At 25.4% G+C, this 27,699-nt stretch overlaps 2 protein-coding genes across 2 annotated transcripts; both read left to right on the top strand.

Moving 5' to 3' along the window:
- Positions 1-709: 709 nt before the first annotated feature.
- Positions 710-10,882, top strand: LOC145846123 (uncharacterized). The gene is made up of 5 exons (XM_082953042.1): positions 710-886; positions 3,903-4,054; positions 7,291-7,425; positions 8,856-9,038; positions 9,741-10,882. Exons 3-5 carry the CDS (start codon positions 7,312-7,314, stop codon positions 9,852-9,854), a joined length of 411 nt encoding a protein of 136 aa, XP_082809168.1. The 5' UTR covers positions 710-886; positions 3,903-4,054; positions 7,291-7,311; the 3' UTR covers positions 9,855-10,882.
- Positions 10,883-20,833: 9,951 nt separating this feature from the next.
- LOC145838078 (speedy protein 1-B-like) lies at positions 20,834-27,411 on the top strand. The gene is made up of 6 exons (XM_082945617.1): positions 20,834-20,900; positions 22,098-22,242; positions 26,141-26,312; positions 26,559-26,731; positions 27,015-27,129; positions 27,331-27,411. The coding sequence occupies exons 1-6, from the start codon at positions 20,834-20,836 to the stop codon at positions 27,409-27,411; spliced, it is 753 nt and encodes a 250-aa protein (XP_082801743.1).
- Positions 27,412-27,699: the final 288 nt, after the last annotated feature.

The raw sequence follows: 27,699 nt of genomic DNA, 5'->3' as shown, positions 1-27,699 counted from the left end.
ATAAACATACCTACTTTAGCTTCGATTCTTTCCTTACGGAATTTTTTTACAGAGCTCCGTTAAAGTGTGTTAACCCGTTAAACATAGGAACATGTATTAGTGTAACAAGAAAAAATACTGTTAAATTTGTTAGCAATATATATTCCATTGAACTTGTTTCGCTCAGATCCTTGTTAGCAAATGCTTAAATTTATACTTGTGAATAGTCAAAACTTATTTAGTATTCCCCTAAATTGAATATCATATTTAAAATTTTTCAGAAGTCCTAATTTTTAAAACTTTTAACATCATATCATTTAAGAACTTGTTCTACTTTTGTGCACCTATATAATTAAGAAAAAATAGGTTAAGAAATTATTAAAATTTTTCCTTTTACATAATTAAGTTTCGAAATAATAGGTTTCTAAAAATTAGAAAAGGAAACTTACCTCAACTTGTAAAACAAGTTGTTTTACATAAGCACACCACTATGTACAGAAAACACGCTATAGAAAACGCTATGATAAACATAATATTGTAAAAGAAAAAAAATTAAAGTGTTTTCTTAAAGTTTTCTAAAGAACTTAAAGTTTAAATATCCAACTAAATTTATTGTTATCTATGTAAATGATTATTAATTATGTTATTTTATTTTCTTAATTATTCGTAAAGCTATCACTGTAGTTATAATTACTTTTCTATATTTAAAAGCATATACAATTCATAAGAATGGAAAGTGTACTTTCATTTGATCTTTTTCAAGATGAAATTGATAAAATATCAGAAAATATCAAGACAAATACAAAATTAAACTTTAAACCATTTTTGTTTCATGATACTTGGTACATAGATGAAAAAGAAAATGCTCAGTTCATAAAATACTCTGCTGATCTTCTTTTTTCCCAGGGTTTGTTTATCATTATTAATTTAAGTACAAAAATTTAGCGATATCCGCATTACAAATTATTGTTTAAATTGTATATAACCTTAGATTAGTGTAAATTAATTTTTTTTTTTAAATTTAGGTTGTTTTTATTTGTATTTAAACTATTTGGTTAACTTTTTTACCTTGAAACATGAAAAAGAATTTTAAAATCTCAAAAGAAAAAGCTAGAATTAAGAAAAAAATATCATATTATGATAAAGTAAAGGTTACATAACAAGTAAGCTATATATGAAAAAATATATTTATATTTTTTTTAATATTAAACTTGTATAAAGTAGTTGTCTATTGGATCTAGCCTTTTTTCACTAAATGTGGATCCAACTTTTAAAAACAGTTCGTGACCCAGAATCAGTTTGTTCACCAATTTTTGACTTATTTTATTCAAAAATAGATCTAGATTCAATTATTTAAAGTATGGGAATTTATACGAATATTCAGGAGTTTGTGATGAAGAACAAAAAAAAGCAAATTTAATGGGGTCTTGAAATTTACACTAGACATTCTTGCAAAATTTTTAAATTTCTCAAGTAGTTTTTAGGTTTTAAAAGTTTTTAATTAAGTAGATCTTGTTCTAGAATTTAAAATGAGATTTTGACCTTAATTTTTATAATGGATCCAGTTCTTACCTGGTCCTGATTTTGTAAATCAGATAAATAACTAATCTAAAGTAGGATTACAGTATATTTTATAGTTTTATAGTGATTCTATATTATTGTAAACAATTGTTTTAACATGAGTTGGATTAAGAAAGTTTCAAAATTAAACAAGAGAATTTGTACTGGAAAAATCCTGGTAAAAATTTCTGAAATACCAGTAGCCATTATGATAATACTTAATTAATTTTGTGTTGAATACATAGTGGGTTCAAGAGGCTGAAAACAAGGTTCAAGAGGCCAATTACTATAAAAAAGTGTTTTTGCTGGAAGAAAACCAAACTAATTGTTATACATGGTTAGATAGAACTAGATTTCTTTGTTTTTAAATTGACTTTGTTTCTTTTCTGCTTCAAGATTTTTATAAGTTATGTAAGTTTTAATCCAACCATTTATTGCATTTTACAGTATAAAAACTATTCAAAATTATTCATAGTTTTGTCACAAATATGCTAACAGAAAATACAAAAAAAATCCTAAATATTTATATAGATTTTTTTTACTTTTTTTCTTAACATAAGTTGTTAAAAATTTTTGAACTGTTTTAAAAAAAAAAAAAGCAAATTTGTGTTAAAATATTGCTTGTATAAACTTTAAAAAATAGCTTTATTCCTAATGATAACTTGTTTTTTAAATTTTTATATACAACTTTTTCATATTTGCTAAGACATAAAATAAAATATATTTCCACATAAGCATTAGGGATATTTACTCTAAAAGATACCCTATTTTACCTTATATGCATAAATTAAATTTTCGAAAGAATAGCAGTTGTTTTTAATTAGTAAAAATACACTTATTATTTAAAAACTTTTAAACTAACACTAAACTAAAGAAAAGCTAAAAGAAATGTTTGTATTAAAGATCTTAGGTATTTTAAAGCAGTTGATGTAGGACTTAATTTTCACATAAATTTGAGGTTTTTTCAACTAATTTTTGTACTTTAAAACATCAAAAATTTGCTACACTTAAGTTTACCTAACTTTTTTATATTGAAGCTAATTAGAACCAAACCCAGTTTTGAAAAGAGGAAGCCCATCTCTAAACAACTAAATAAATTGCTCGGCTTAATTTTTAAATCACTAAAATGGTCAATTGCCAATTAATATCCCACTTTGGAATTTTTTGTTGTGATCTTTTAAATTCTACAATTATTTTTTGTTGTATTAAGTCTTGATTAATTTATATTATCAGGGTTGCCAAAAAACCTGGAATTTGAGAATTTGCACTAAAAAAACTAGAAAAAACTGGAATTTAGAACAAAAATCATTAAAAGCCTAGATTTAAAAAAAAAATTATAAGTTAAGTAGTGAAGTTTTGATTTGACATGAAAAATACATCATATAAATAAAAAAATATTGTCATGTTCAAATTTTTTTTATTTAAAAAAGACATTTAAAGTAGTTTTACAATATATTTTCAATGTTTTTCTACTACTTAACACAGTTTTAACCTTAAACTCAACTATAACCTAAATAGACCTAAAAACATGTACTTTCAAAAACCTGAAAAAAATCCAGCAAACCTGGAAAAAATTGCACAAAAACCAGTGGCTACCCTGTAATATACTTGTGTCATTGTTACTACATATTTTATTAGATAAACAAATTGTTCTCCTCTATATTTACAAATAAATTATACTACAAACTAAAATTGTTCAAGTTACTGCCTCTTTTCTTCTACATTTTTGTAAGTGCTGTTTTAAACAATTCTATTATTTATATCTGTTATAAAATTTAATGTAAAGGTTTGATCATACCAATTTAATAGTCAGACCAAAAGCCTTTGGTATACTGATACCTAAATTTTGTTCTTACTGATACTTGTCAGTCAGCCCCAACTGAAATACCTGCAGTAATCAATCTACAAATTGTTTATCATCTTTTACCATGAAGCAGCCATTTGCTGGTATTCATCAGTGACGTCAGCATTATTTTTTGCTGTGAAACGTTTAATACATTGTCCACTAGGCAAGAATGCTTGTGGTATGCTTGCATTGAATGAGATCAATTGAAACCTGGGTCTCAGTCTACCAAAGGTTTTTGATCTGATGATCGAATTAATATGATTCAACGTTTATGTTAACTTGAGCTTGTCTCATGGCATAAAAAAGTCTAGGTTTATGACTCTGTACTCTTTTGTCAATGTTTTCTTTACAAAAAAGTATTGTATTTACTTATTTCCTTTGTATATACTTATTTCTTTTATCTTTAATATTTCACTTTTTCTTTAACTTATATTAAACAAAAATTAACTGATAATTTTATAATTTGTTTATTTAAATGTTTTAATTTTATTGTTGAATTAGAACTAATATTCCACAGGTGAGTATGATAAAGCGCTGCTTAAGTATAAAAGCTGTTTGGAGCTGGTTCCTAAATCAAACAATACACTAAAAAGAGATGTGAATGAATCAATTAGTTGGTGTAACGTAAAGCTTAAAAGTAGTTCAACTGATGAAAAAAAGTTTGAAAATGTTAGTTATCAACAATAAAGCTATGAATAAAACTTTTCAAAATAAAAGGCTATAGTTTTTTTTTTATTTTTACAGTTTATTACAAACAAAACAATGTTTCAATATTATAATGGGTATATAGAGATCATCAGTTGTTACAAATAAATCTAAAAAAAGTTTTTGAACAAAATAAAGCAAGTTGTATAAAAATATTATTTAAAACAAAATGAAAACCAAAGTGTTCAAAAAAATTATGGTTTAAAAACTTGTATTTTAATAAAAAAAAATAATAAAAATTTAAGTAAAAATATAATACTTATTTTACATTTTTAAGAACTTTATAGACCCTATAGATTAGAGAAATTAAATAATTATAAATTAAAATAGTATAAACCAAACTCACTTTGAAGTTAGTTGCAAAGAAAGAAATATCCTAATAAACTCAAGTTTGCAATTGGTAAAGGTTTTATTTAGGCTATTGAAGATTAAAGTTCTAAATTTTTTTTGATTAGCTTTATGGCGTAATTATCTGGCTGTTTAAACTGGTGTACAAATTGAGTTGTTATGTTTTTGCTATAACAAAAAACTTAAAAAAACAAATATAACCCATTAGCTATTAGTTTTAACATAATGTATCACAAAAATCCAATAATGTTTTTTATATGATCTGGCAGGTTTATGCTAAGGGCATGTTAAAAAGATTAAAGGTCAATAAGAATTTAATGCATACTTGTATCAGTGTTGCCGCACACACTCAGGCTAGTTAAAGATTTTAGAAAATTCAGGCTAGTTTGAATGTTCTCCTAAATTTTAAGCTGTTTTTGATTTTAATTTTTTTTTAACTGTATCTTTATTAATTCTATTTTTTTTAATACTTTTAGATATTTTGCTTTATTAACATAAATTTTTTAAAGTTTTACTCTTTATTTTCATAAACTCAAGCTCATCTGATATAACTCACCTAGTTTTGATGACTCAAGCTGACTGTTTTCCTCATAGAATAGCAACCCTGTTTTATATTTTTTTAAATACTATAAATGTCATAAGAGCTGAAAACATCAAAAGTTCATTAATAATCTAAAATACAATTTACTTGTTTGAAACATATTCTCACTAGTTAAGATATGATTGCAAAGTTTGAATGTTATTTATAAAAATAAATGAATTATAATTAAATGTTATTGCATATTGCTAACACTTTGAAAACAATTGAACGTATTTATTTGAGGTATTTTTAATGTTTGAATAGCTAAAATAATTTGAGATAGCATTTTAAAAAATAATAAAAATTCTATGACCAAATTCCTTGCTATAATTTTTTTCAAAATATTGCAGGGAACATTTCCTAAAAATTTTAAACATTTTTCTTTAAAAACATTTAAAAGGAAAAGGAATTTTAAGTATTTTTTTTATTCTCAACTTTAGTTTTTCCTCGCATAAAGAGTCTATTGTACCCTTTCACTTAAACTGACGTAATCTCAAAAAAAAGTTTAAAGTATTAAAAAGATCTAAAAAACCACTTATAGTGTTATTAAAACTGAATAAAATTAAATTTAATTGTAAAAATAGATTTACCTTATTTTCTCTTAAATTTTTAGACTAAAAAATTTATTATAACTAATTATCTGGTCCTTTATATCTAGTTTCTAAAGAGGACTGGGATGAAAATTTGTATAATTGTCTTTTTTTTTAATTAAAAAGTTGAGTAGTTAAATTGTTTTTGTCTGTTATTAATTATTTACAATTTAAAATTTCTTTCATGTGTTTGTAAAATTTTATTTACATTTTTCCTTGATTTAATGTTTGTCTTCGAAAAAAACTAGTAAAAACAAATTAAGTATGATCAAACATATGAGAGGTATTAGCAAGTGATCTATCGGATCCAAAAGTTTAGGATCCGGATCTATTTTTGAATTTAAGATCTGGCCAGAACCTTTAAAATTTTCATCCAGCAAAATCTAGATCTCGTTTTTAATTTACTAACAAAAAAAAATTACATGAATGAGTTAATAAATACTAATGTTTATTTTTTTTTTAATTAGTTATCATACCAATTAAATAGATTTTCACTTTGTGTTTGTACAGTTATTTTCTTTAAATATTCCCTAATGCTTAAAACAGTATTTGTTATGACAAACTTTTGTTATAATATTCTACTTTGTAATTTTTTTTTATCCTAATAGTAGAGTTTTCTCTGGACATAAATTAGTTATGAATGAATAAGTTTAAACAAAGTAAAGTGTCTCACAAAAGTCTATGTCAAATAAATCTCACGAAACGCAACCATGTCAGGCCCACTGGCTAGAGAATTTGCCTAACCTTTTGGTAGAACATTTAAAAAGTGTACAAAAACTTGTATATTTGGAATAAATAATATCATTAAAATTTAAAGCACTAAATATAAAAAGTGTTTGTCAGTCATGTAACGAAGGAGACGAAATAACTATAAAACAATCAATCAACATGCCTTTATAAATAAAACTATGGTAAACATATGCCATAGCAACGAGAAAGCACAAACAAATATTTGTAAACCTACAATAACACCAACTATTTTTTTACAGTATTGATACTGTGAATTGTTTATGCTAGATAGTTTACTTGTATCTTTTCAGGCATCATATTTTTTAAATTTAGTGTGGTTGTTTCTTAAAACAAAAACTTTTTTTTTAACAAAAAAATACTATTACTCGTTTTAAAAACATCAATCCTAATGCATTTTTTGATTACATATACTAGAGCTAGCTAATGATCTACTGGATCCACAAAGGTAAGATCCAGCCGAAATCAACTCTATTTTTAGAATAGGGATCCGGATAGTAAATCAGGTAGATATATATTTTAAACTTCTAATTTAAAGTCCTTATTTTATGTTTCATTTGTATATAAACTTATAAATAAAACTTTTGAATTAAAAAAATTGTCTAGAGATTTTTTTAAACAAAAAAAAGCATTGTTAAGTACGTTGTTGTTTTCAATATCTATATAGATGTATATTTATAATACAAAAACAAAGGTTTTGATTTGTTTACTGCAGTTTCAATGCGTTTAGCTTCATCAGAACAGTAATGAAAGCAAATTTTTAAAGAAAACTAGTTGTTTTTTTGTATCATAAGTATTAATCTCCACTTTTAGATCGAGAGTTTTGTCATTTGTCAATTAAAAAAAACTATTCCAAATATATAAATATATATGTAGATTATAGACTTGTAATTTACTATTCAAGTTACTACTTAAAGTTTTTTTTTAACTTACAGGTTTGTACCACACCAGAACAGATGACATCTTCATACTTTTTAGAATCAAATAAACTTCAGAATAATTTTGAAACACTCAAAAGGCTTGCTTCTTTGCACCCACATAGTTCATCATGTTTGTGGAATATAGCACAAGTTATTAAGAATATTTTTCCAACTTATGTTTATTAACATAAATAAAAATTTTAATTTATGCAACATTTTGTATTTTACCTTCACTGGATTTATACACAGTATGGAATTTCGCAAATTCTAGTATAAGCTTATTAAATAATGTTTGAACGCTTATTCTATATGAGAATCGTTGAAACGTTACATAAACTTTTAACTGGAAAAAATGTTTTCTATGAGTATTTTAAATAATGTTGAACTTTATTGCTTATATAAGTTCCTTCTATATTAGTAAATAACTTCTTAATAACTTTAAGATAGTTTGTGTAATATCTAAAATCAAGCAATTGCACCTACCAATCAATGTTTTTTAAAGAACTATTAATAGATATTAAGGCCATAGGGGGGGGTCCAACATTTTTTTTTACTAAAATTAACTTAGGCTTTTATATGAAAGCTTAAAGTACAAACTATAAGCCAGTTTTTATAGAATTCAAAAATATCATTTAACTTTTGAGATATTTAACTTTTTTTAAAAATTTTCCAATATAAACGTATGGACCACAAATTTTTTGGGGTCAATTTTCTCGGAAATTTTAAAATTCACTAAAAACCTATCTCCTCCTTCATTTTTTGACCTAGAGACTTCAAATTTTCAGGAAATGTTCCTTTTAATATTTTAAAGAATCGTAATGTTGGAATTTTTGAAATTTTGAAAAATAAAAATTTTATCCACAAAAAACTAAAAAAAAGGGTAGTTTTTTGACAATAATTTTTTTTTACTCAAAATTAAAAAAATTCTTACAATAGATCTCTTTAAAGTTTAATGATACACATTCTGTAAAAATTTGAGAAAGATTACTCAAAAAATGAAGGAGGAGATAGATTTTTAGTGAAATAGTCTTTTTTCGCATTTTTAGTTTTCGCCTTCCATAAGGAACGTATTGAACGCCCTTTCTTTGATCGCTTATATCTCAAAAGTTACTTTGAGTTTTTTTAAGCGGTTAAAAGTGTCTGATAGCTCAAATTAAATTCTACAAAATAAGATCAAGTTGTAAAAAACAAAGTGGACCCCCCCCCCCCCCCTATGGCCTTAATAGACAACAATATAGTTGTATAATTCTTGAAGACAATTTTGGTTTAATAATATAAACTAATGAAACTGTTATTAATATATATTTGTTAAATTTAAATTGAAAAACAGTTAGTAATAACTGATCATTTCTACATTTTTATTAGCATTTCTTAGGTAACTAGCTTTCAAATTAAGTTTTTCTTTTGCTAAAATATTAGAGTTAAGAGCAGCATAAATTTTAAAATTTACAGTGTATTACCAAACTTAGCTTATACATTATTAAATCAAATTTTAAATGAAATTGCATGGAAATGAAAATTCAGCTTTTATGATAAACTTATTAAAAAGTGTATTTAGTTATTTAAATATCATTTTGCAGTGCAAGCAATCTAACCAAGTGTACAGAATTCTAGCATTGGCCCACTGTATTAATTTTTCAATGAGACACCTTGGAGTAACTCACGGATTTTCGAAAACGTATCACAAAAAAGTATTTGAAGACGCACAAACGACCTTAATAGAAGTTGTTAAAAGAAAAGAAAGCATAAAAGACATACTTCAAGTAGTTTATTCTTCTTTCACACTTATTTCCCTAACTAAAGTTTTCCTTGTTACTTTATATATTATACTTGTGTGTTTAACATTATTAAAGTTGTATTTATATTATATGAATTTTTATTTTGTCTTTGCATTTACTTAAAATTTACTTCTGAGACACTATTAAAGTTGTGGAAAATGGGTAGCTGTCAAATTTGCACGAGGGCACACAAATGCACGAAGATACTTTTGCACGGAGACATTTTTGCACAAGGGGATGAAATTGCCCGAAGAAACTTTTGCACGAGAAGATAATTTTGCAAGGAGACATTCTTGCACGGGTTGAATTTAAAAAAAAATTATAATTGTTTTATTAGTTTTTTTTTTACTTCTAGTTTTACCCTTAACCCTTACCCTCGGTCTGTAACTTATTATTTTTTTTTTCACTATCACTGTTAACCCTTACCCTCGGTCGGTAACTTTTTATACTTTTTGTTTTTTTATAAACTTATCTGTTAGTTTTTTTTTGTTTCTTTTTTTATTCTCGCGCAAAAATGACCCTCAGTGCAAAATTATAACTCGTGCAAAAGTATCTTCGTGCAATTTTGACCCGTTCCCGTGGAAAATATTGTAAAATAACAAAGCATGTATATTATTTAAATACTACACATATTGTTAGTAAGAGTTATATTTTATTTGTTGTTCGAAATTTTATACTTTTTTACAGGCTGCATTTAAATCTATTGAGGAGGTTTATGAATACAAAAGTATATGTGATTATGAAAAAGTTTATTTCTCTAAAGAGTTGTTGGAAAAAATTGAAGAACTTTTATCTATTTAAAGTGCTATCAAGTGACAATTTTTGAAGACAGTATTATTAGAATAAATAACAAATAAGTTAAATTTAAATTTACAAGTTTTTATAATATACTCCTTCCAATAGCATTATTTATATATGCTTATGATTTATATACAGAAACATATAATATTACTGAAACAAGTTATTATAAAAGAAAACTGTTCAAAAGATATAAATAAAGTCATCTCTAGCGAATCTACGCACATTGTGTCCACAGTAAAAGTGCGTAACTGAACAAGAGAACGTAATTAAACGAGAGGTAGCAAATGTACTTATTATATTGCCTTTTTTCTTGTAGTGCATTTGATTAAATACAGTTTGGGAACTTTCCCAATTTTTTTACTAAAATACTTTTTAAACAAGTTGTAGATATATTTGAAAATGTTTTGATAAAAAGTGTTTATGTGTATACAAAGTATTTTTTCTACTTTATTCCTAGCCCATCTATGATTAAAACTGTTTAAAACCATGCAAGAAAAATTTAATCTTAGGTAAACAACGAACAAATTAGCTAAAAATAAGATATTTATTGAGTTAATGAGAAACTTTACGCCATAAATGTTGTGAGAAATTAATCATTGTACCTTGTTTGATTTAAAGGTATAAAAAGGGGCTAAGACACCTAAAATGTAAAAAGTAAAGCCATAGAGTTTAATACACTGAGGCACAATTAAATACTTATCTAACCGTCTTAATTTAACAAAATCTAATCGAATATAGTGAGGGTTTAGCATTAAAACTTATATATGATAAGTTATAATTGTTAACTCAGTCCAAATGAGTGCGTAGATTCGCGAGAGGTGAATGTAGAGCTAAAATATTTATGTAAAAGTCGAACTTAGTTACAATGATATGCTTTTAATAAAGATTTTTTAAGTTTCAGTATACTTAGGAAATTATGAAATTTTACATGTTTTTGTTGTTATAAATTAAGTTTTATAAATGTTTTACATTTATTTCAAAACAAATTTCTTTCATATCTAGATTTTTGTTGTAAAACTACTCCAAAAGTGACCTTAATTTTTCTTAAATACCTGTTGTACTAAAGACATTTTCTTAAACAATATTTCTATGATTGTATAATTTTTAGAAAAACGTATAACATTTTGTTTCTAATTTTAATGAAATAAAATAAAAATTACTTAAAATTCTTAACTATTTTCAATAAACTACTATAAATGTTCTATACTCACTTTTGAAACCATTTTACAAATAAAACCACGTTATTTACTAAAAATTAAGACATAAATAACTGTTGAGTTATACATGTTTTAAGAAATTATAGAGTTATTATGACAAGAAAATCTGCTAGTATTTTTAATATTCATACACTTTAATAATATTATTTGTTGTTAATGTGCCTCATAACGTAATTTATTTAGACTAAGTTTTTAGTCGTTTATAAAAATGTCCATAATTTCTATGTGGTAAAATCACAGGTTTAGCTCTAACGATTTTATAATTACACTAAATTTTATGTTTTCAACGACATTTTTAAAGGTATTTCAAGACTTTTTTTTTTCAATTTCTTGATTTGGGTCAATAATTGTTCTCATAAAAAAATATATTCTGAAAAAAATTAATAATGAAAACAATTGATAAAAAATTCGAACACTTGAACTATTTAGTTTTGAACTAAAGGTAAATCACAGAATATTAATTATCCATGAAATATTGCATTTAAGAATTAAAACTAGTTTAATTTTAAATTTAGCATTTTAATACACGTATTTGAGTTTTTTTAATTAACAATTTCTTCAACAACTCATTACATTTAACTATAAAACTAAACATATAAAAATACCTTCATAGGATTTTAAATTACTTTAAAATTATTTTTGCAACACTATTAAATTTAGTCTTTAAAAGATGCAAAAAACTTCTTGTTTTTCTAATTATCATACAGCTTTTATGATAAAGTTTTATTTTTTGATATATTTATCATAAAATAATGTTAGTATTTTATCCTGTTAGTATTTTATTTATAAGTGTTTATAATATCATTAATCTTCAAGTAACATTAACAAGTAACATTCAAACCCTCAAACTGTATTTACTTTACACAGCTTGCTTTAAAACAAAAATTTTTTAAGTCTCTTCACATACATGTGAAACTTTGTGTAGGTTCTAATAGTGTTTTCATTAGTGATGTACCGGACTCACTATCCGGGTCCGGCCGGATATTGCCATTTTTGTCTGATATCCGGATCCGGCCGGATTCTAATTTGAAAAAAAAGTCCGGATCCGGTTCCGGCCGGATTCTAATTTAAAAAAAAGTCCGGATCCGGGTCCGGCCGGATCCTAACAGAGATCCGTCAGGACCAGGATCTAGTTAGTAAAAAAGAGCATACTGAAAAGTATTTTTCAAAAACAAACCCTGTGTAAATTAATAAGAGTTATTTTCGTCAGTTAAAATTAAACACCTACCGTGATTGGCTCATTTTCTAAACGTGACTAATTTACATTTGTTTACATTTAAACTATGAAATAAACATTTCATGAAATGCAACTCTTTACATATGTTATAAAATTGAAAACTTTGGAATACTTGCATTATTTATTGTTAGTTAAGTTAAGTATAAGTTGAGCTCAGAGAATATTTAGAGTTAATACGGTTGAATGTACGAGCCAATGAGAATCATATGACGAAATGTTTCAAACTAAATACTGATGCAACAAAACATCAGAACATGACAGGCAGTTTATATGTAAGCAGATAGTTAGTTTGGCGTGTAGCTTGAAGCAAGAAAATATCTTGAACGTTTTTTTGAATGCTTATTGTAAGTAGTGTTTTGTTTTAAAAAAGAATATTTCAACAGGTGTTTAATTGTTTAAATATTTAATCCAGGTTTATAGTTTAATAGTTTATTAAAAATTTTACAGTTTCTTGTTTACGAATAGTTTTACTTAATTTTTATTTTTTTGTTTTAAGTCTTTTGATATAGATTTAAATAGCTTTCAGTTTTTAAAGTGTTACCAAAGTAATTAATAATTTTCTTTATGCTAGTATTTCTTGTTGTGTTTTATATAAAAGATTCATCACTCAAAACTGTCGTGTCTGATTATAGAAAGTAGTCTCAGTTAGAATTTAGTGTTTGTTAGATATTAATTAGATAAGGTAGGATTTAACTATGATGGGTAGTATAATAAGTTAAGTGTACCACAATCAGTCCACAACTTTGCTACCAAATTGTCAACCTTTGCTAGCTGTTCTACTGATTATTAGATTAAAGTAATTTTTTCAGTTTTTAAAAACCTCATTCTTACTCAGGCTTGTTTATACCCACTCTAGCTAGTTTTATTGACTTAAACAGTGGCAACCCTACTAGTTTAAAAATTTTTGGGAATTTTAGAAAATCTTGGACTGCCTCAGGCTAGTTTAGTTTTATATAAAAACTCAGGCTAGTTTTCTTTTAGATTTTGAATAAGTTTGAGCTGATCCAGTTTTGAATATTTTGTAATTTTCTAGTGTATTTTGTTCAAGAACTTGATTTCAGATTTTTAATTGTAAATAACACCTAAATTTGTAAACTTTGGGGCTAGCTGTTCTACTTATTATTAGATTAAAGTTCTTTTTTTTTTCAGTTTCTAAAAACCTCATTCTGACTCAGGCTAGTTTATTCTAGTAATGCACCGCACTCACTATCCGGGTCCGGCCGGATATTGCCATTTTTGTCTGATATCCGGATCCGGCCGGATTCTAATTTGAAAAAAAAGTCCGGTTCCGGCCGGACTCTAATTTGAAAAAAAAGTCCGGATCCGGCCGGATTCTAGTTTGAAAAAAAAGTCCGGTTCCGGCCGGATTCTAATTTGAAAAAAAAGTCCGGGTCCAGCCGGACCCGAAATTGTGGGTCCGGTACATCACTAGTTTTCATTAAGTTACGTCCTTTTTTATAAGATTTTCTGGAACGGTAATATCATATTAAGCAAAACGTAGTGTTTGACATCGGTAACAAATAAATGCACAGAGTTTTAATGTATTTTAAACCTATCATATATAAAACATGTGCAATATTTTGTTACTCAAAAATTAAAGTAGTTTTTTTAAATTATTAAATTTCAGGTTAAGCCTAACTTATTACATGAAGAAAATATACATAAAGTTGACTAAGTTGTTATTCGTGGTTGTTAATGTGCATATAAATTTTTAAAACAGACAAAAAACTTCCGATGTTTAATTATATAACGTTTTATTCCATAAAATTTAAATGTTACTTTTCGCTAGTTTAATTCATGCAAAATATATTATTACACTAGTTTTTATCAAACAAAGTTCTAAGTTTAAAAATGTGTTCATATGTTTTTTCAATGATATACTATGCTTGCACAGCTATAAATACTTTGAAAAATATATCGAACTAATTCTTGAAGAAAGTTTACTTATGAACTAAAAGTTTAGTTTAACTGCATTGAAAATGTTTTTCACTTTCAGTAGTTCAGGATTTTTTTTGCGAAATGTCAAAGTAAGTTATTGTTATTAATTAAAGAGTAAGTAAACTTTATGATCATGTAATTACTTATTTTTTCTCTCATCATTGTAATAAAATATCGATAAAGAAAGTTTGCATAATTTCGAAAATCTTGTTATAAATACCCTAAAAGAACTTAATAGTCATGAACATTTTAAATGGCCCAGCTAGCATTGAGAGTGGTTTCAGTCTAAAATCAGCTATGAAAATGATTTATTTTTACAGTATCAAAAACAGTTTTAAATTACTTTATATGTGTTAACGACATTATGCCTACAGAGGTAGTAAAGTTATTGCCTTATTTTTTTAATGTAAAACACAAAATTATTTACAAAAAAAACCCGCGAGAAAGACACAAAAAAATATTCAAGAGATTAACGCGCTTATTAAAAGTAAATATAAAAAAAAAACAGTTTTATTTTTAGTAAGTTTTAGCAAATTGTTCATTTCAAGATAATAACTTTTCTAGACGGTCACAGTCTATTGTTTTAGAAAAAAAGACAAAATAGTAGATTATCAATAATAAATGGTAAAAATGAATCACATTTTTGCTTACATATAATTTCTGGAATCTTCATGTACTTTTTAAAAACATAAAGATGGTTCAAGTCTTTTTTTCCTTTAAGTTATAAATTGAAATAAGTTAAGAAGTATCTAAGATCTGAATATTGTAAAAACAACTAATAAATTTGAAACCTTATTTAGTGTTAAAACTTTTTTTAATCAAGTTTGTATAATTTAATTTTGTATTCTCACAGAACTTGTTTACAACTAATAAAGTTAACACTATTGAGTAAAATAAGATATTACTAGTTTTGTTTATCAATAAAAAATGACAAATATCTATGACACATTTAAAGAGAAAAACTTATCTATATGATATTTAAGTTATTTAAACAATAGTTTTTTGGCTAATAACTTCTGATGCACAGAGTTAAATTGAGTTATTTTATGTCTAAATATATTTTCAAACAGAGAATAATGTAATTTAGTATTATCTTTTCATCATAGCTATATATCTTTTGTCAAAACTACAATTTTTGAATTTTACCCTTGAGCAGAGCTGTCTTAAAGTTTAAGTTTGTACATCGTTATACATGTATTAAAAATACATGTTTATTTTAGCTGATTAAAATCTGGAAGCCCTGCCATTAAGTCAGCTTATTGCATCAAGTATTCTATTCTAGCTCGTTTTATGTTATTTAATTTAAATTTATAAACCATAAAGTTTGAGAACGTTTTATCTATAAAAAGAATATTTGTTAACGGTCGCAACCATGATCAATAGATTCAAAATAAATCAAGAACTTTAGAAAATTAGGCCTAACAACATTGATTTTAACTGCTTAGTAGCCAAACTAAAGATTGTCTCACTCCATAGGTGCATTAGCAAAATTACGTCAATTTAAACTCTTAAAGTTAAAAACTTTAAAGAAGTATTTGAAGGTAACACTTAAACTAAAACTGTTTAAAGTTAAAAAGTTACCTATAGGTCTAACTAATAAAGATTTTATGGTTGTTTTTTTAAGATTTAATTATTGTTTATTGAAGGACAAAAAAATTGCTAAAATAATTGGTCTTAGGACCTAGTACACGAAAAGTATTTTCGATTATCAAATCGTACAGTTGAATACCTATATTTTTACGTCTCGTCTAGGACAATCACTTAAAATTATTAAAATTAAAAAAGTTATGCAACTGAAAATTTTGAAACTTAACTTAATAGCAAGTTTACCTAAAATAAATAATCACTTTTTGTACATAAATGCTCTGTTATATAAAAATTATTTTATTTAGTTTATAACTTTTAAAATATGTCAAATAATTTAAATTAAAGTTTAAAACTAAATTATAATACTCCCGTCGATATTACAATAAAGCAAAGAACATAATAGTACTAACAATTATAACTCAGATATTTAATTGTTTTATTTTTAAATTGGTTACTAAAAAGATAGGATATATAGACAGTATAGAAAAAAAAGGAAAAAGAAACATGTTTTAACACATTTTAAATTATTGTTTTTATCAAAAATAATTTTTAAATCTTTTTATTGAAAAATATCGTATGTATAGTTTTTTTTTTTATTTCTACTTTCTTTTTTAAAAAGCAGCATAATAACTTTCTAAATAATAGGCAATGCTTTAAAAACAAAACATCAAGTACATTAAAACTAAAATGTTTTAAAAAGAAATCTACGTTCTAAAAGGAAACAAATTTTAATGTTATATCTATAAAGCAGTCCTGGAAAATGACGTTAAACAGTACCCATGTAGTGTACAACTTGATAAACGAAAGGTGTTTTTGTACACCAAGTGTTTTCTACAAAATCTGTTTTGATTTCTTTTTTGTCGTTTAATAAACAATAAAAAATATTTAAAACCTAATTAATACGTAATTTTAGCATCAAAAATATGCAAATTATTTTTTTGATCATTTTTGTTTAATAAATAAAGTGATACAGAAACACTGCAACAGTAAGTTTTAACTAAACAAGTAATTATGAAGTTTAATTAATTAAAAACTGTAAGCAACACATGTCTTTCTGATATGTAGAGTTTCTGGGCTTGAATAATAAAAGAATTTTAGTATTAAAGTTAAAGATACACAGCTAAACTCAATAACCTTTTTTCAGTTTATTTAAGTTATTTTAAATTAATTTATAAAAGTATTTTCATTTATTACAAGAAACTTATAAGGCACGGTTTAGTATAATAAAGACCCAGTTTAACAAATATGTTTTATTTGATCACTTGGATTATCAGACCCCAAGCTTTTGGTAGACTGACACCCGGGCTCGTTTTTATTTAAACTTGTAAGTCAGTCGCAACAAAAAAAAAAAACATGCAGATGTCATTATACAAACATATGGAGTTTAAATAAGAAGTTTTTTCTAACACTATTTGTTGAACGACAAAAAAAAGTTTGGTTTAAAAATGTACGAAAAAGTTTATCCAGTCACGTCAGCCTGGTCTAATTACCTTTATGCTAATTTAAGCTCGACTTAACGCACATGTAAGCCAGTCCAGGCTATACCTCTAGTAGAATTTCGCTGATATTTTTAATACTTTATAAAAATAGACAAAAAACTAATATTACAAGTTTTATTACTAGAAAATATATTACTATTAAAATAAGATAGTATACATGTTTAAACAAAAATTTAAGTTATCTAGGAACTTTAACTTTGTCACAAACGTTATGGACTACAAAACATACGTATAATTGTTAAACTTTATTAATAACAATTTACTAATTAGCTGAAAACAAAAATATTTAGTGTATACTTTATTGTTTATTAGGCAAATTCTATATTTCGATCTGATGATAATTTTGTTTTATTTGTTTTATTAGCTTAGCCGAAGATTAGTAGACTGCGGCGGCCAGATGTGATCCGTTAAGGTTATAAAAAGCTTTTTAGTCGGTGACGTGCTATTTGACTAAATTTTAAATTTTGCTGCCTACTTGAATTTTTATTTATTTATACATTTATTTTTGTTTATTAAAACAATTTCTAAATACTTTTTCCATTTAGTGTGGCCATTGAAGAGTTTTTTTAAGTAATTCTGAATTGTTTATCATAAAAGGCTGTTGATTTTAAGTTAGTTTATATATTGTTTATTGAATAACAAAAAAAAAAAACGCTCAAAATATTTGGTCCTAGGACCTAGTGCACGAAAAAACCTTTCGGTTATTGAGTCGCACACCACGAATACCTTTTAATTTCTTGTCCAGGACAAATTTATACTTTATGCTGTTTCATCTTGTAATGTAGTAGTAGACTATTAAACTTATTATAAATTGTATATTCCCGTTTGTTGATATTTAGCTAAGTTTCTATAAGAATATTTTACTTTTAGCCTTGGGATCAATCCTAGTCAACCAAAAGTACCTAAAGCAACCATAAGTCTTCCGTTTTTTGTTTGTGTACATAACTAAGATAACTAAAACTAATTTAATAGTTAAAGCCTACATAAATAAAGTATGAACACCACAATGAAGTCAACAAAAACTGTGACGAAATTATATTTGAAGATATCTCCAACGCGAACAAAAAGACTAAGGTTTGTGTTAATTTCAACCTTTTGCAAAAATATGTAATCGAAAAAAGATTGTTCCACTAAAATTTTATAGAATTTAATGTTTATTTGGTTTTCCTTTTTAATGTGTAATTAAACAATATAAGTTGTAGATTTTTAATTTATCCTTTTGTAGTACTGTGTGTTTACACTTTTTGTTTTTAAAGGTCAGCTAATTTTAAAGTCAAGTAGTATTTTATGCCATAAAATTTTTATCTTAGTTTATTTTTTTAATAATTATATTTTTTGTGTGAATTTTTTCTTAAAATTTTTCATAATTTATATAAAAATGTTATGTTGACTTTACAAGTCTACTATGTAAGCTATCATTTTTATTTATAAGTATTTTTGAAAATAAGCATTATTTTTAATTTTAATTGTTTTTGATACCATTGTTTTTTTAAAATTGAGTGGGGTGTACAGTAATAAGTTAAGGGCTTTTTTCAACCTATTTTAAATAACTAAACCTGTTAGTGTTCATGTTTTTCATTATTGATACACATTGGTACCTTTAATTGGTGTCCTCCTTTAGTCTTCATTTTTTAGGCTCCAAAATATAAGCTATTACTATATATTTGTCATCTTGTACAAACTTTTTCACATAAACAAATAACACTTTGCTCACATGTTGTTTGATGTATATTGTTTATGATACTCTTATATTATAATTAAACTTTGTATTTTTTAATTAATTTTCATACTCAGTTTATTAAGCAATGATATGTACAGATACTTACAAATTTGGAGCCAAAGAATACACTAATAAAGCCCACTTGTAGCAATTAGTTTCAATTAGTAGTCTCACTTGTAGCAGATAATAATGTTAATTTGAAATTTTATTCTTATATGTCATTTAATTTTTCTTTCTTAGAAAATAGTTTATAGTTACTTTTTGGGAATCTAAGCACATTGTGTCTACAAAAAAAAAATGCTATCTAAATGGGAGAACATAACTAAACGTTTATGTTTCACCCGTTAATAGTAGCAAATATATATATACAGTATGCTTATGCAGCTTCCAAACATTTTCACTTTTTTTGTTTGCAAATTAGTTTTCAATCAAATTGTACATATATGTGAAAACTTTATCAAATTAAATTGTTTATGTGTATACAAGTATTTTTTTCTACTTTGTTCCTTGCCCACCTAAGACCTGTTATATAGGTGACTTGATCCTTCTCTATTACTATGCAAGAAAAGTTTAATCTCAGGTGGGCAAGGAAAAAAATTAGCTAAAAATTATAGATTTATTGAGTTGAAATAAAACTTAATGCTTTAAATATTGTAAGGAATTGAATAAAACACCTTGTTTGATTTTAATGTATGAAAGGGGACTAAAATACCTACAACTTAAAGATCAAACCCATAGAGTTCAATAGGCTCCTTATGGAAAGCACAAAATAAAAACGCAACATTTTCAATTTGATTAAAAATTTATATCCTGCTGTATTTTTAATTTTTTTTTTGTATTTTGTGAGAATTCTAAAATGTGTAACTAAACAAGAGTGCTTAGATTCACAAAAGGTGACTGTCGTCTGGTGTTTAACTGTTGTCTAACAAGTATTATTAAATGTTTAACATTTTCTGAGTTATTAAGTTAAGTTAAAACTAAATTGAAAGTAGATGGCTCAGACTCACTATTAAAAAAAACTTCAAAAAAATTTGACTTACTTTCTTAGAAAAAAATATTACCTAGCAAAATATTACCTTATTTATCTACTGACAAGATTCAATTTTATGTATTAAAATTAGATTTTTGCTAAAACAATAATAGAGCTTATTAGTGTTCTTTTAAAGATTTTTATGTTTTAAGCTGCTACTTAAATAAAATTTTAAGCAAACTACTTGTTACAGATACTTGATTTTATTATATATAGATGTACTTAAATTATTTTTTATTGTTTTATTGTTGAACTAATAAAAATATTCTTTACGAAAATTACTAGTTCTAATTAGAATATTTTAACTAAACCAAACCTGGTGAAGTTTAAGCAAAATGTTTATTATTTAGTAAATAGAAACTCCTAGCAACAAATTAGTCTAATCAGTAAAAAATCATTCAAGTATTTATTTTTACTTTTTTTTCTTGCAACACTAATATTGATAGGTAAGTAATAATAAATCTAATATTAGTTTTTTTGCTTAAAACAAGTTTATACATTTTAGTAATTTGATTTCCGTTGGTTTTGTAATAAGATGTTTTACCATGTCATGTATTCAAAAAAGTTACACCTTGTTGGTAAAAGTTTAAACTTATCAAATATAAATAAGAAATCTAACAAAAACTAAGAGTTTTACAACAATAACTAGATTTAATTTTTTCTTAAAACTTTCAAACATTTGTAACTTGTAAAACTATATTTTAATAGAGAGGAAAAGCTGCGATTATGTCAAGCTCCTTCAAGAAAAAAGATGAAAGTAATAATAAGTCAATTTCATATCACTCAAGAAGAAGCACTTGCTTTCCTAAGCCTGTTTGGTAAGATAATTTATTGTATTTGGAAACTTAGGTATGTGTGTATGTTGCAAATATAGCTAACATATAAGTTATGTATGACTATAGAAAAAAGAAATGTTCTTACTAAGATTATAACTTTATTTTTATGACATTATATTAAGATATTTCAAGTGTTATTTTTTATAGTTATATGTCAAATTCTATATTTTTATTTTGATTGTTAAAGGTCTTAAAATAACATAATTAAGTCAAACAGAAATAATGAATAATTAATTTGTTTTGCTTTGCTAACCTCATGTGTAGCCTGGTAGCTTCTTTGGATTAGTTTATTATATTAGGGGTGGGCATTAGGTAACGTACGGCCTGAGGGCTAAATCCAGCTTGATAACAAAACTCTTTGGCTCGTAACGTGTTTTTAACTTAAAAATATCAAATGAAATAAAAACTTTTAAAACCAAATACTTTGAAATGTTCTCTTAGTTAGATTTTTATTTTACAATAGTGTTTATTAAATAACTATTTCATTAAAATATTGCTTTATATATATGTTTTTAAGTTTTGGTACTGTACTTTTAAAGAACGTGGTACGCTAAAAAAGTTTTGTAATAAGTCGGGCTTGCAAAAGCATTTTTCTTGATAAATCTGACCAACTAACATGAAAAGTTGCCCACCCCTACAAGATAGGTTATGGCTAAAAGGTAAGAAAAAAGTTAATAACATGAAAACTCATTATCACTACATTTTTATATAGTAAGAACTATTTGTTATCACATGAAAAAAAATTATGCAATGGAAAATATATTTTTGTCTTAACTTATAATTTACTATAATTTTTTATTCAAATATTTTTTGTTTATAATATAATGTTAGTGTAGTTTTTGATAAAAAATATCAATTATAAATATAGTGTTTGAAGCAAAAAGGGTTTATTGTTATTTTGCATGTATGTGAACTCAGATAGAATTTATGATTTATATAAAGTAATTCTATAATAATTTATTAATAAAAGATGAAAACACTCTTAAATTTAAAAAAAATGTTTTTGTAAGATTAACAGGCAATTTTAAAGTCAGTAAGTATGTATTGTTAGCATCTCAACAGATACTAGTTTATTTTTGTTTAAACCGAAAAGTTTGATTAAAAATATCTCTAAATATTTGTTTTTAAACAAACTATAATTCTATTACTAAAGCTTTAGTTAGCTTTTCATAAAAACAGATGAAAAAGTGATATCAGAGTTTCTTCTACTAGATTGTTGTTACAGAGTTTCAGACAAGTACTTGTTGGCAATGGTGTTGACTTACTTTAAGCGAGCTTCTCTTCCAATTAAAGATTACACTGTAGAAAACTTTTTTGTTGCCCTGTAAGTGAGTTTGTTTGAAATTAAGTATGTTAAGCTTTAATTGAAAACAAAATCGTTTCTCAAATCTCTAAACACTAATTTTATTCAAGCTTATTTATTGTTAATCGTTGTTTAACAACTTGATAAGTATTGACCTTTTACATTTACTTTGTCTTGTTATGAAATAAGGTTAAAACATTTAAAAAAAGTCAATTTTCTATAAATTATATTTGTTGAATGTCTTATAATTTTTTTGATATAATGCTGATGTTATTATTGATAAAAAGTAGTATATTGTTTTTTTAATATTTTTGCATAATTTATTTGGAACCAATTTATCCATTTGCTTTCTAAATACGTTGCTTATTCACTTATCCGGTTATGCTAGGCAAGATTTTTCTGTAAACATGTACGGATAAGTACAAAAAATCATTAATTCTTAAAATAATATAACTGCTTTGGGAACGGGTCAAAATTGCACAAAGGGTCAATTTCGCACGAAGATACTTTTGCACATAGACAAATTTGCACAAGAGACAAAATTGCACGAATACAATTTTGCACGGAGGGTCATTTTTGCACAAGAGTAAAAAAAAAAAAAAAAAAAAACTTTAAGATAAATCAATAAAAAAACAAAAAGAAATAAAAAGTAACTGGACCAAGGGTAAGGGATAGGGGTAAGAGTGATAGTAAAAAAAAACTAACTAATAAAAGTTATTATTAAAAAAAGACAAAAAAAATGAATTAATAAATAAGAAAAAAAAAACTACCGACCGAGGGTAAGGGTTAGAGTAACAGTGGTAGTAAGAAAAAACAAATAATAAAAAATAAAAAGAAATTAATTAATTAAAAAAAAATATATAAGTTACCAACCGATGGTAAGGTTTAGGGGTAACAGTGATAGTAAAAAAAAATAAATACTAAAGAATAAAAAAGAAATTAAATAGTTAAAAAAAAATAAGTTACCAACCAATGTTAAGGTTTAGGGGTAAGAGTGATAGTAAAGTAGAATAAAATAAAAACTAAATAAAAAAGATAAAAAATAATAAATAAGTATAAAATTCAACCCGTGCAAAATTGTCTGCTCGTGCAAAAATATCCCCTTGTGCAAAAATATCCCCTTGTGCAAAAGTGTCTTCGTGCAAGAGTGTCTTTGTGCAATTTTGTCTGCTCGTGCAAAAGTATCTTCATGCAACTTAGTCTCCTCGTACAATTTTGTCCGCTTGCGCAAATTTGACACCTACCCAACTACTGTATATTATGCAATGCATAATGAATAATAAAAGTTCATCTCTTTTTTTCTGCTTTAAGCTTTTAAAAAATTTCTTTACTTTTTATGTCGTACAAATATGACCTGCCTATGCTAAACTGCTCCATTATAAAAGACTTTGGCACTATTATTTTTTAACCATTTAAAAACTTCTAGTTTTTCGTCAATCGTTAGTGCAACTCGTTTTCTTTATTTTTTTTGATGTCTTGTCCATTTCTAAAACCTGGTATGTTGAGTGTGTCAAACTTATATAACTTATAAATAAAAGCAAAAAAAAAATCATGCACTTAAACAAAAAATTAATTGAATTCAAAAATTAACATATTTTATAATATAGTTTAAAATAAAAATCAAACATAAAAGAACTGTTATAAGTTCGTTTTCTAAAAAAACTTAGAATTTAATCAACGGTCAAAAAAAACTTTAAGAGTTTAAATAAAAAACTTTAAGTCGTAATTTAAATAACTTAGTAAAAATAAAATTTGTAAACTAACTTATTTTACTTTTACATAGAAAGATTTTTGATAATTTAAACTAGTTTTGAACAAAGTTTGAATGTTAGCTTTAGTAGTGTTATTATATCATAGTATTGAACTAAATTGCAGAATTTATAAAATAACTCAAAGTTTTTTTTACTGCATGAAAGCCTAAATATTTGTATCACACACAAGTACTTGTGTTTAATTTTTTTTTTGAATTTTCTTTTCTGCTGAAACTGTCCGGATAAGTGAACAAGCACTGTAGTCCATGTCCGTATGATTTTTTGTTGAATATATAAAAGTGGTTGAGTATGATTACTCGAAATTTTGCTTGTTGATAGATGTTTATTGGCGTAGTATAGCATAAGTAAAACTCAATTATTTGCTTCACTGGTGATTATGTTTTTCTAACTATGCTGTGATAGCACCACTTTTGTGAAAAGGACGTAATTGTCTGTCTAACATAATATTTATCACACTCAATACACTTTGCTACATAAATTCTGAAGTTTTTACAATTTAATTAAACTGTTTTTTGAATTTTTATAAAACCTGTATTTTTACACAGACCGACTTTCTCTTTCTTGTTTGCATAACATATATTTGCCACAATGATGTTAAATATTTTCGAACATTAATTTTAAATGCTTAGGTCTTATAATCAGTAAAAAATATTGTTGTTGTTGTTCTTGTTTTTTTTTGTTTTTTTTATATATAAAGTTTTTAATTTGTATATAAAAGTAATTATTCAAAAAAACCATAATACTAATAATACAATAAATAACAGTTGAATAGTAATTATAAATAAATAGATTTATAGTGTAGACAAACAGTTGATAATTTATTTCCAGCAAACATTTCTTTTTATAAAAAATAAATAATTACTTTATCGAAATTCCACACTTATCCTTAAAACTACTCATAATATATAGAGCGCCCAAGCATGATGTTTTACTTATATAGTATAGTTATTAATTTTGAAATCTTCTGTTTATCATTTTATAAATGTACTTGGACCCATAGGGTGAGTTAATGCACATATTTAGAAATATTTTGTTTTTCCAGCAGTTGATATTTACCATTGAAAAAAATCAAGTTAGTCAAATTTTACATTCAGAAAGTTCAATAGCTCTTCATAAGAGCATTAAATTTAATAGGGTTGCCAAAAAACCTAGAATTTGAAGTTTTAGGCTAGAAAGAAACAGGAATTTTAAATAATTTTTACATGAAAATTTCGATTTGACTTAAAAAATCAAATCTATATAGTATAATTAATACAAGTAATAATGATACTATTATATTATGAAATTTTTTAGAAAGTTATTTTTCAGTTTCTGAAAATAAAAGGACTATATATTCTTATCTCCGTGATTGTTTTTATTTTCCATTATGATAACTTTAGCTTAAAACTTAAGTTTTGAAATTTTCAGTTAACTTGCTCGTTAGAAATTCTTGTATATAACAGTTGATAATTTTTTAAGAATGTAACCCGCAGTTCAGTCGTAGTTAAAGAATAATTAAAACACTTTAATAAAAGAGGTATGGGTTTAAAAGTTTTGAGATGTTAAAAAAAAAAATTTGACAACTGATTACATGATGATTCAATTTTCAACAATTCAAATTCTTGTAACAAATTTTAAGGTGCCATATCTTTAAAAAAAACTGTAATTAAAAAAAAAAGGAATTTACCAGAATGCCCGATTAATAAACTAATAAGGTTATAAAATGCAGTAATATATTTATAAAAAAGAAAATTCGTAAAAAAAAATTATAATGGTATAACAATTTTCTTTATTCTAGTTTAAAAAAGTATTTTATAATTGATAGGAAGTCATTAATATAATTTTTAAAATAAATGTTAGAGTAGCATTTCCTAAAAATTTTTAATTAAAAAATTTCAAGTTATGTTCACAAAGCTTATCCTCTTAAAAAAAATAATTTAAATTCTTAACGTGATATCGGAACTAAATTATCAAGCGTTTTTATTCATTACTTACATTATGAAAAATACTGTAAATTTCTGATTTACTTAAATTTTTATAGTTTTTACAAGTAGTGCTCAATCTGTTTTCTGTTAATTAGAAGTTTATAGCAAATTACAAAAATAGTAAATATATTGACATATATCACAGTCAAGCTTCTATACAATTTTCAAATTATTTTTCAATAGGTACCTTGCTAATGACAATGAAGAGGATGAGGAAGATTATAAGTACGAGATATTTCCCTGGGCTCTTGGTAGTTCGTGGAAGGATAATTTTAAAGAATTTCTCGTTAAACGAGTTGCTCTATTTGGAAAAATGAATTTCCGCGGAGCAGTCAGTAGAAAGTGCTGTGAAGAGGTTTGAAAATAAGTTTTACTGTATCTTATTGAGATTTTAGATTATAAATGATATAAGAAAAAAAATTACCAGCTTATTTCCTACTCTAAAAAACAAAAACTAATAATTCTTTTGAATGATATACTAAAGCATAAACAGCCCAGTAAGGAAACAATTCTCTACAGTTTGTTTATTTGCATAGTACGTACAAAGCATTTATTTATAAATTTCAAGTTTTTCTTTCAACATTAGTAAACAAACAATTAGGTGATGATGATTGATGCAGATCACTACATTTGGCAGCGCGAGAGAAATGAGTGCCACGCGGGCGCCACCAGAACATACTTGAAGTCGCCGGCTGAGAAAGAACCTTTCCCACGCGGGCCCGGTCGCTCACCAATCGGGTGTTCTGTTTGTCCAAGAACTGAAAACTCCAGCGGGTACTTTTATATTTTTATTGGACCTGTCTCGTATTTGAATTACGCTTAAAAGCATACCATATTTTAGACTTCAAAGTTTTGTCTGTTATTTGTAAGGAGCTAAAATTAAGCATAAAGTAAATTTAGTTTTTCTGTATATTAGTGTTGACTGCATTGACTTGATGCGTGTTTAGTTATATAGGTGCTTGTGCACATTTATAGTGCAGTTTGCATTTTTTGTACTAAGATTAAACTTTTATTTAACACGTTCGAAAGCATTTCATTTATCTCAACTTTTTTACAGCTACTTCTCAGACGATAACGATACGTTTTCCAACGACGAGCCTTTTTTCTTTGAAATATCCAGGGCAGAAGACTCTCCAAATGAATTTTTAAATGTTCTAGGAAACTCACCACAGGTATCTTTGTACTTGAAAACGAGCTGAAAACACTTTGTGCTATTTAGAGTACTCAATTTTGTCCAAATATATATGGTTTAAATATGTTATGAATTTCAATGCTAGATTCTCTTAACACAAGTTTATACAGAAATGTTTTTAAACTTTAAAAGTTGAGAAAACAAGTCTTAATTTATTCTCTAAGACTTAAAAATGTTTCAGCAACAAGTACGAAAGGCAATGCCAAACGAAGACGATGTTTTTGGACAATTAGCTTCTGACAGTTTTGATATGGACAGTTAGTAAAAGCAACTTTTAAGTTTAACCTTATATCTATTATTTTTATTAGAGATATATTTATTAAACACAAAATAATAGATTTTTTATTTGTGAACAGTTATTTTTTTATATTATTAAGATGTTCTTTTACAACATTGATTGAAAATGTTAAAAAATTAGTTTATTGCACACATGTGTGTAATTATAATAGTAATATTCAAGTGAAAATAATTCAAATAGCCTAGTTAAAACAATGTTTGAATAATTTAAAAAAATACTTGTTATTTATAGCTTGTTTAAGGTAGGTATATG

Source organism: Thalia democratica, chromosome 1, assembly GCF_965202585.1.
Source record: "Thalia democratica chromosome 1, ktThaDemo2.hap1.1, whole genome shotgun sequence".
NCBI lineage: Eukaryota > Metazoa > Chordata > Thaliacea > Salpida > Salpidae > Thalia > Thalia democratica.
Note: the sequence above shows the minus strand (reverse complement) of the source record. Positions and strands in the feature narration are given on the sequence as shown.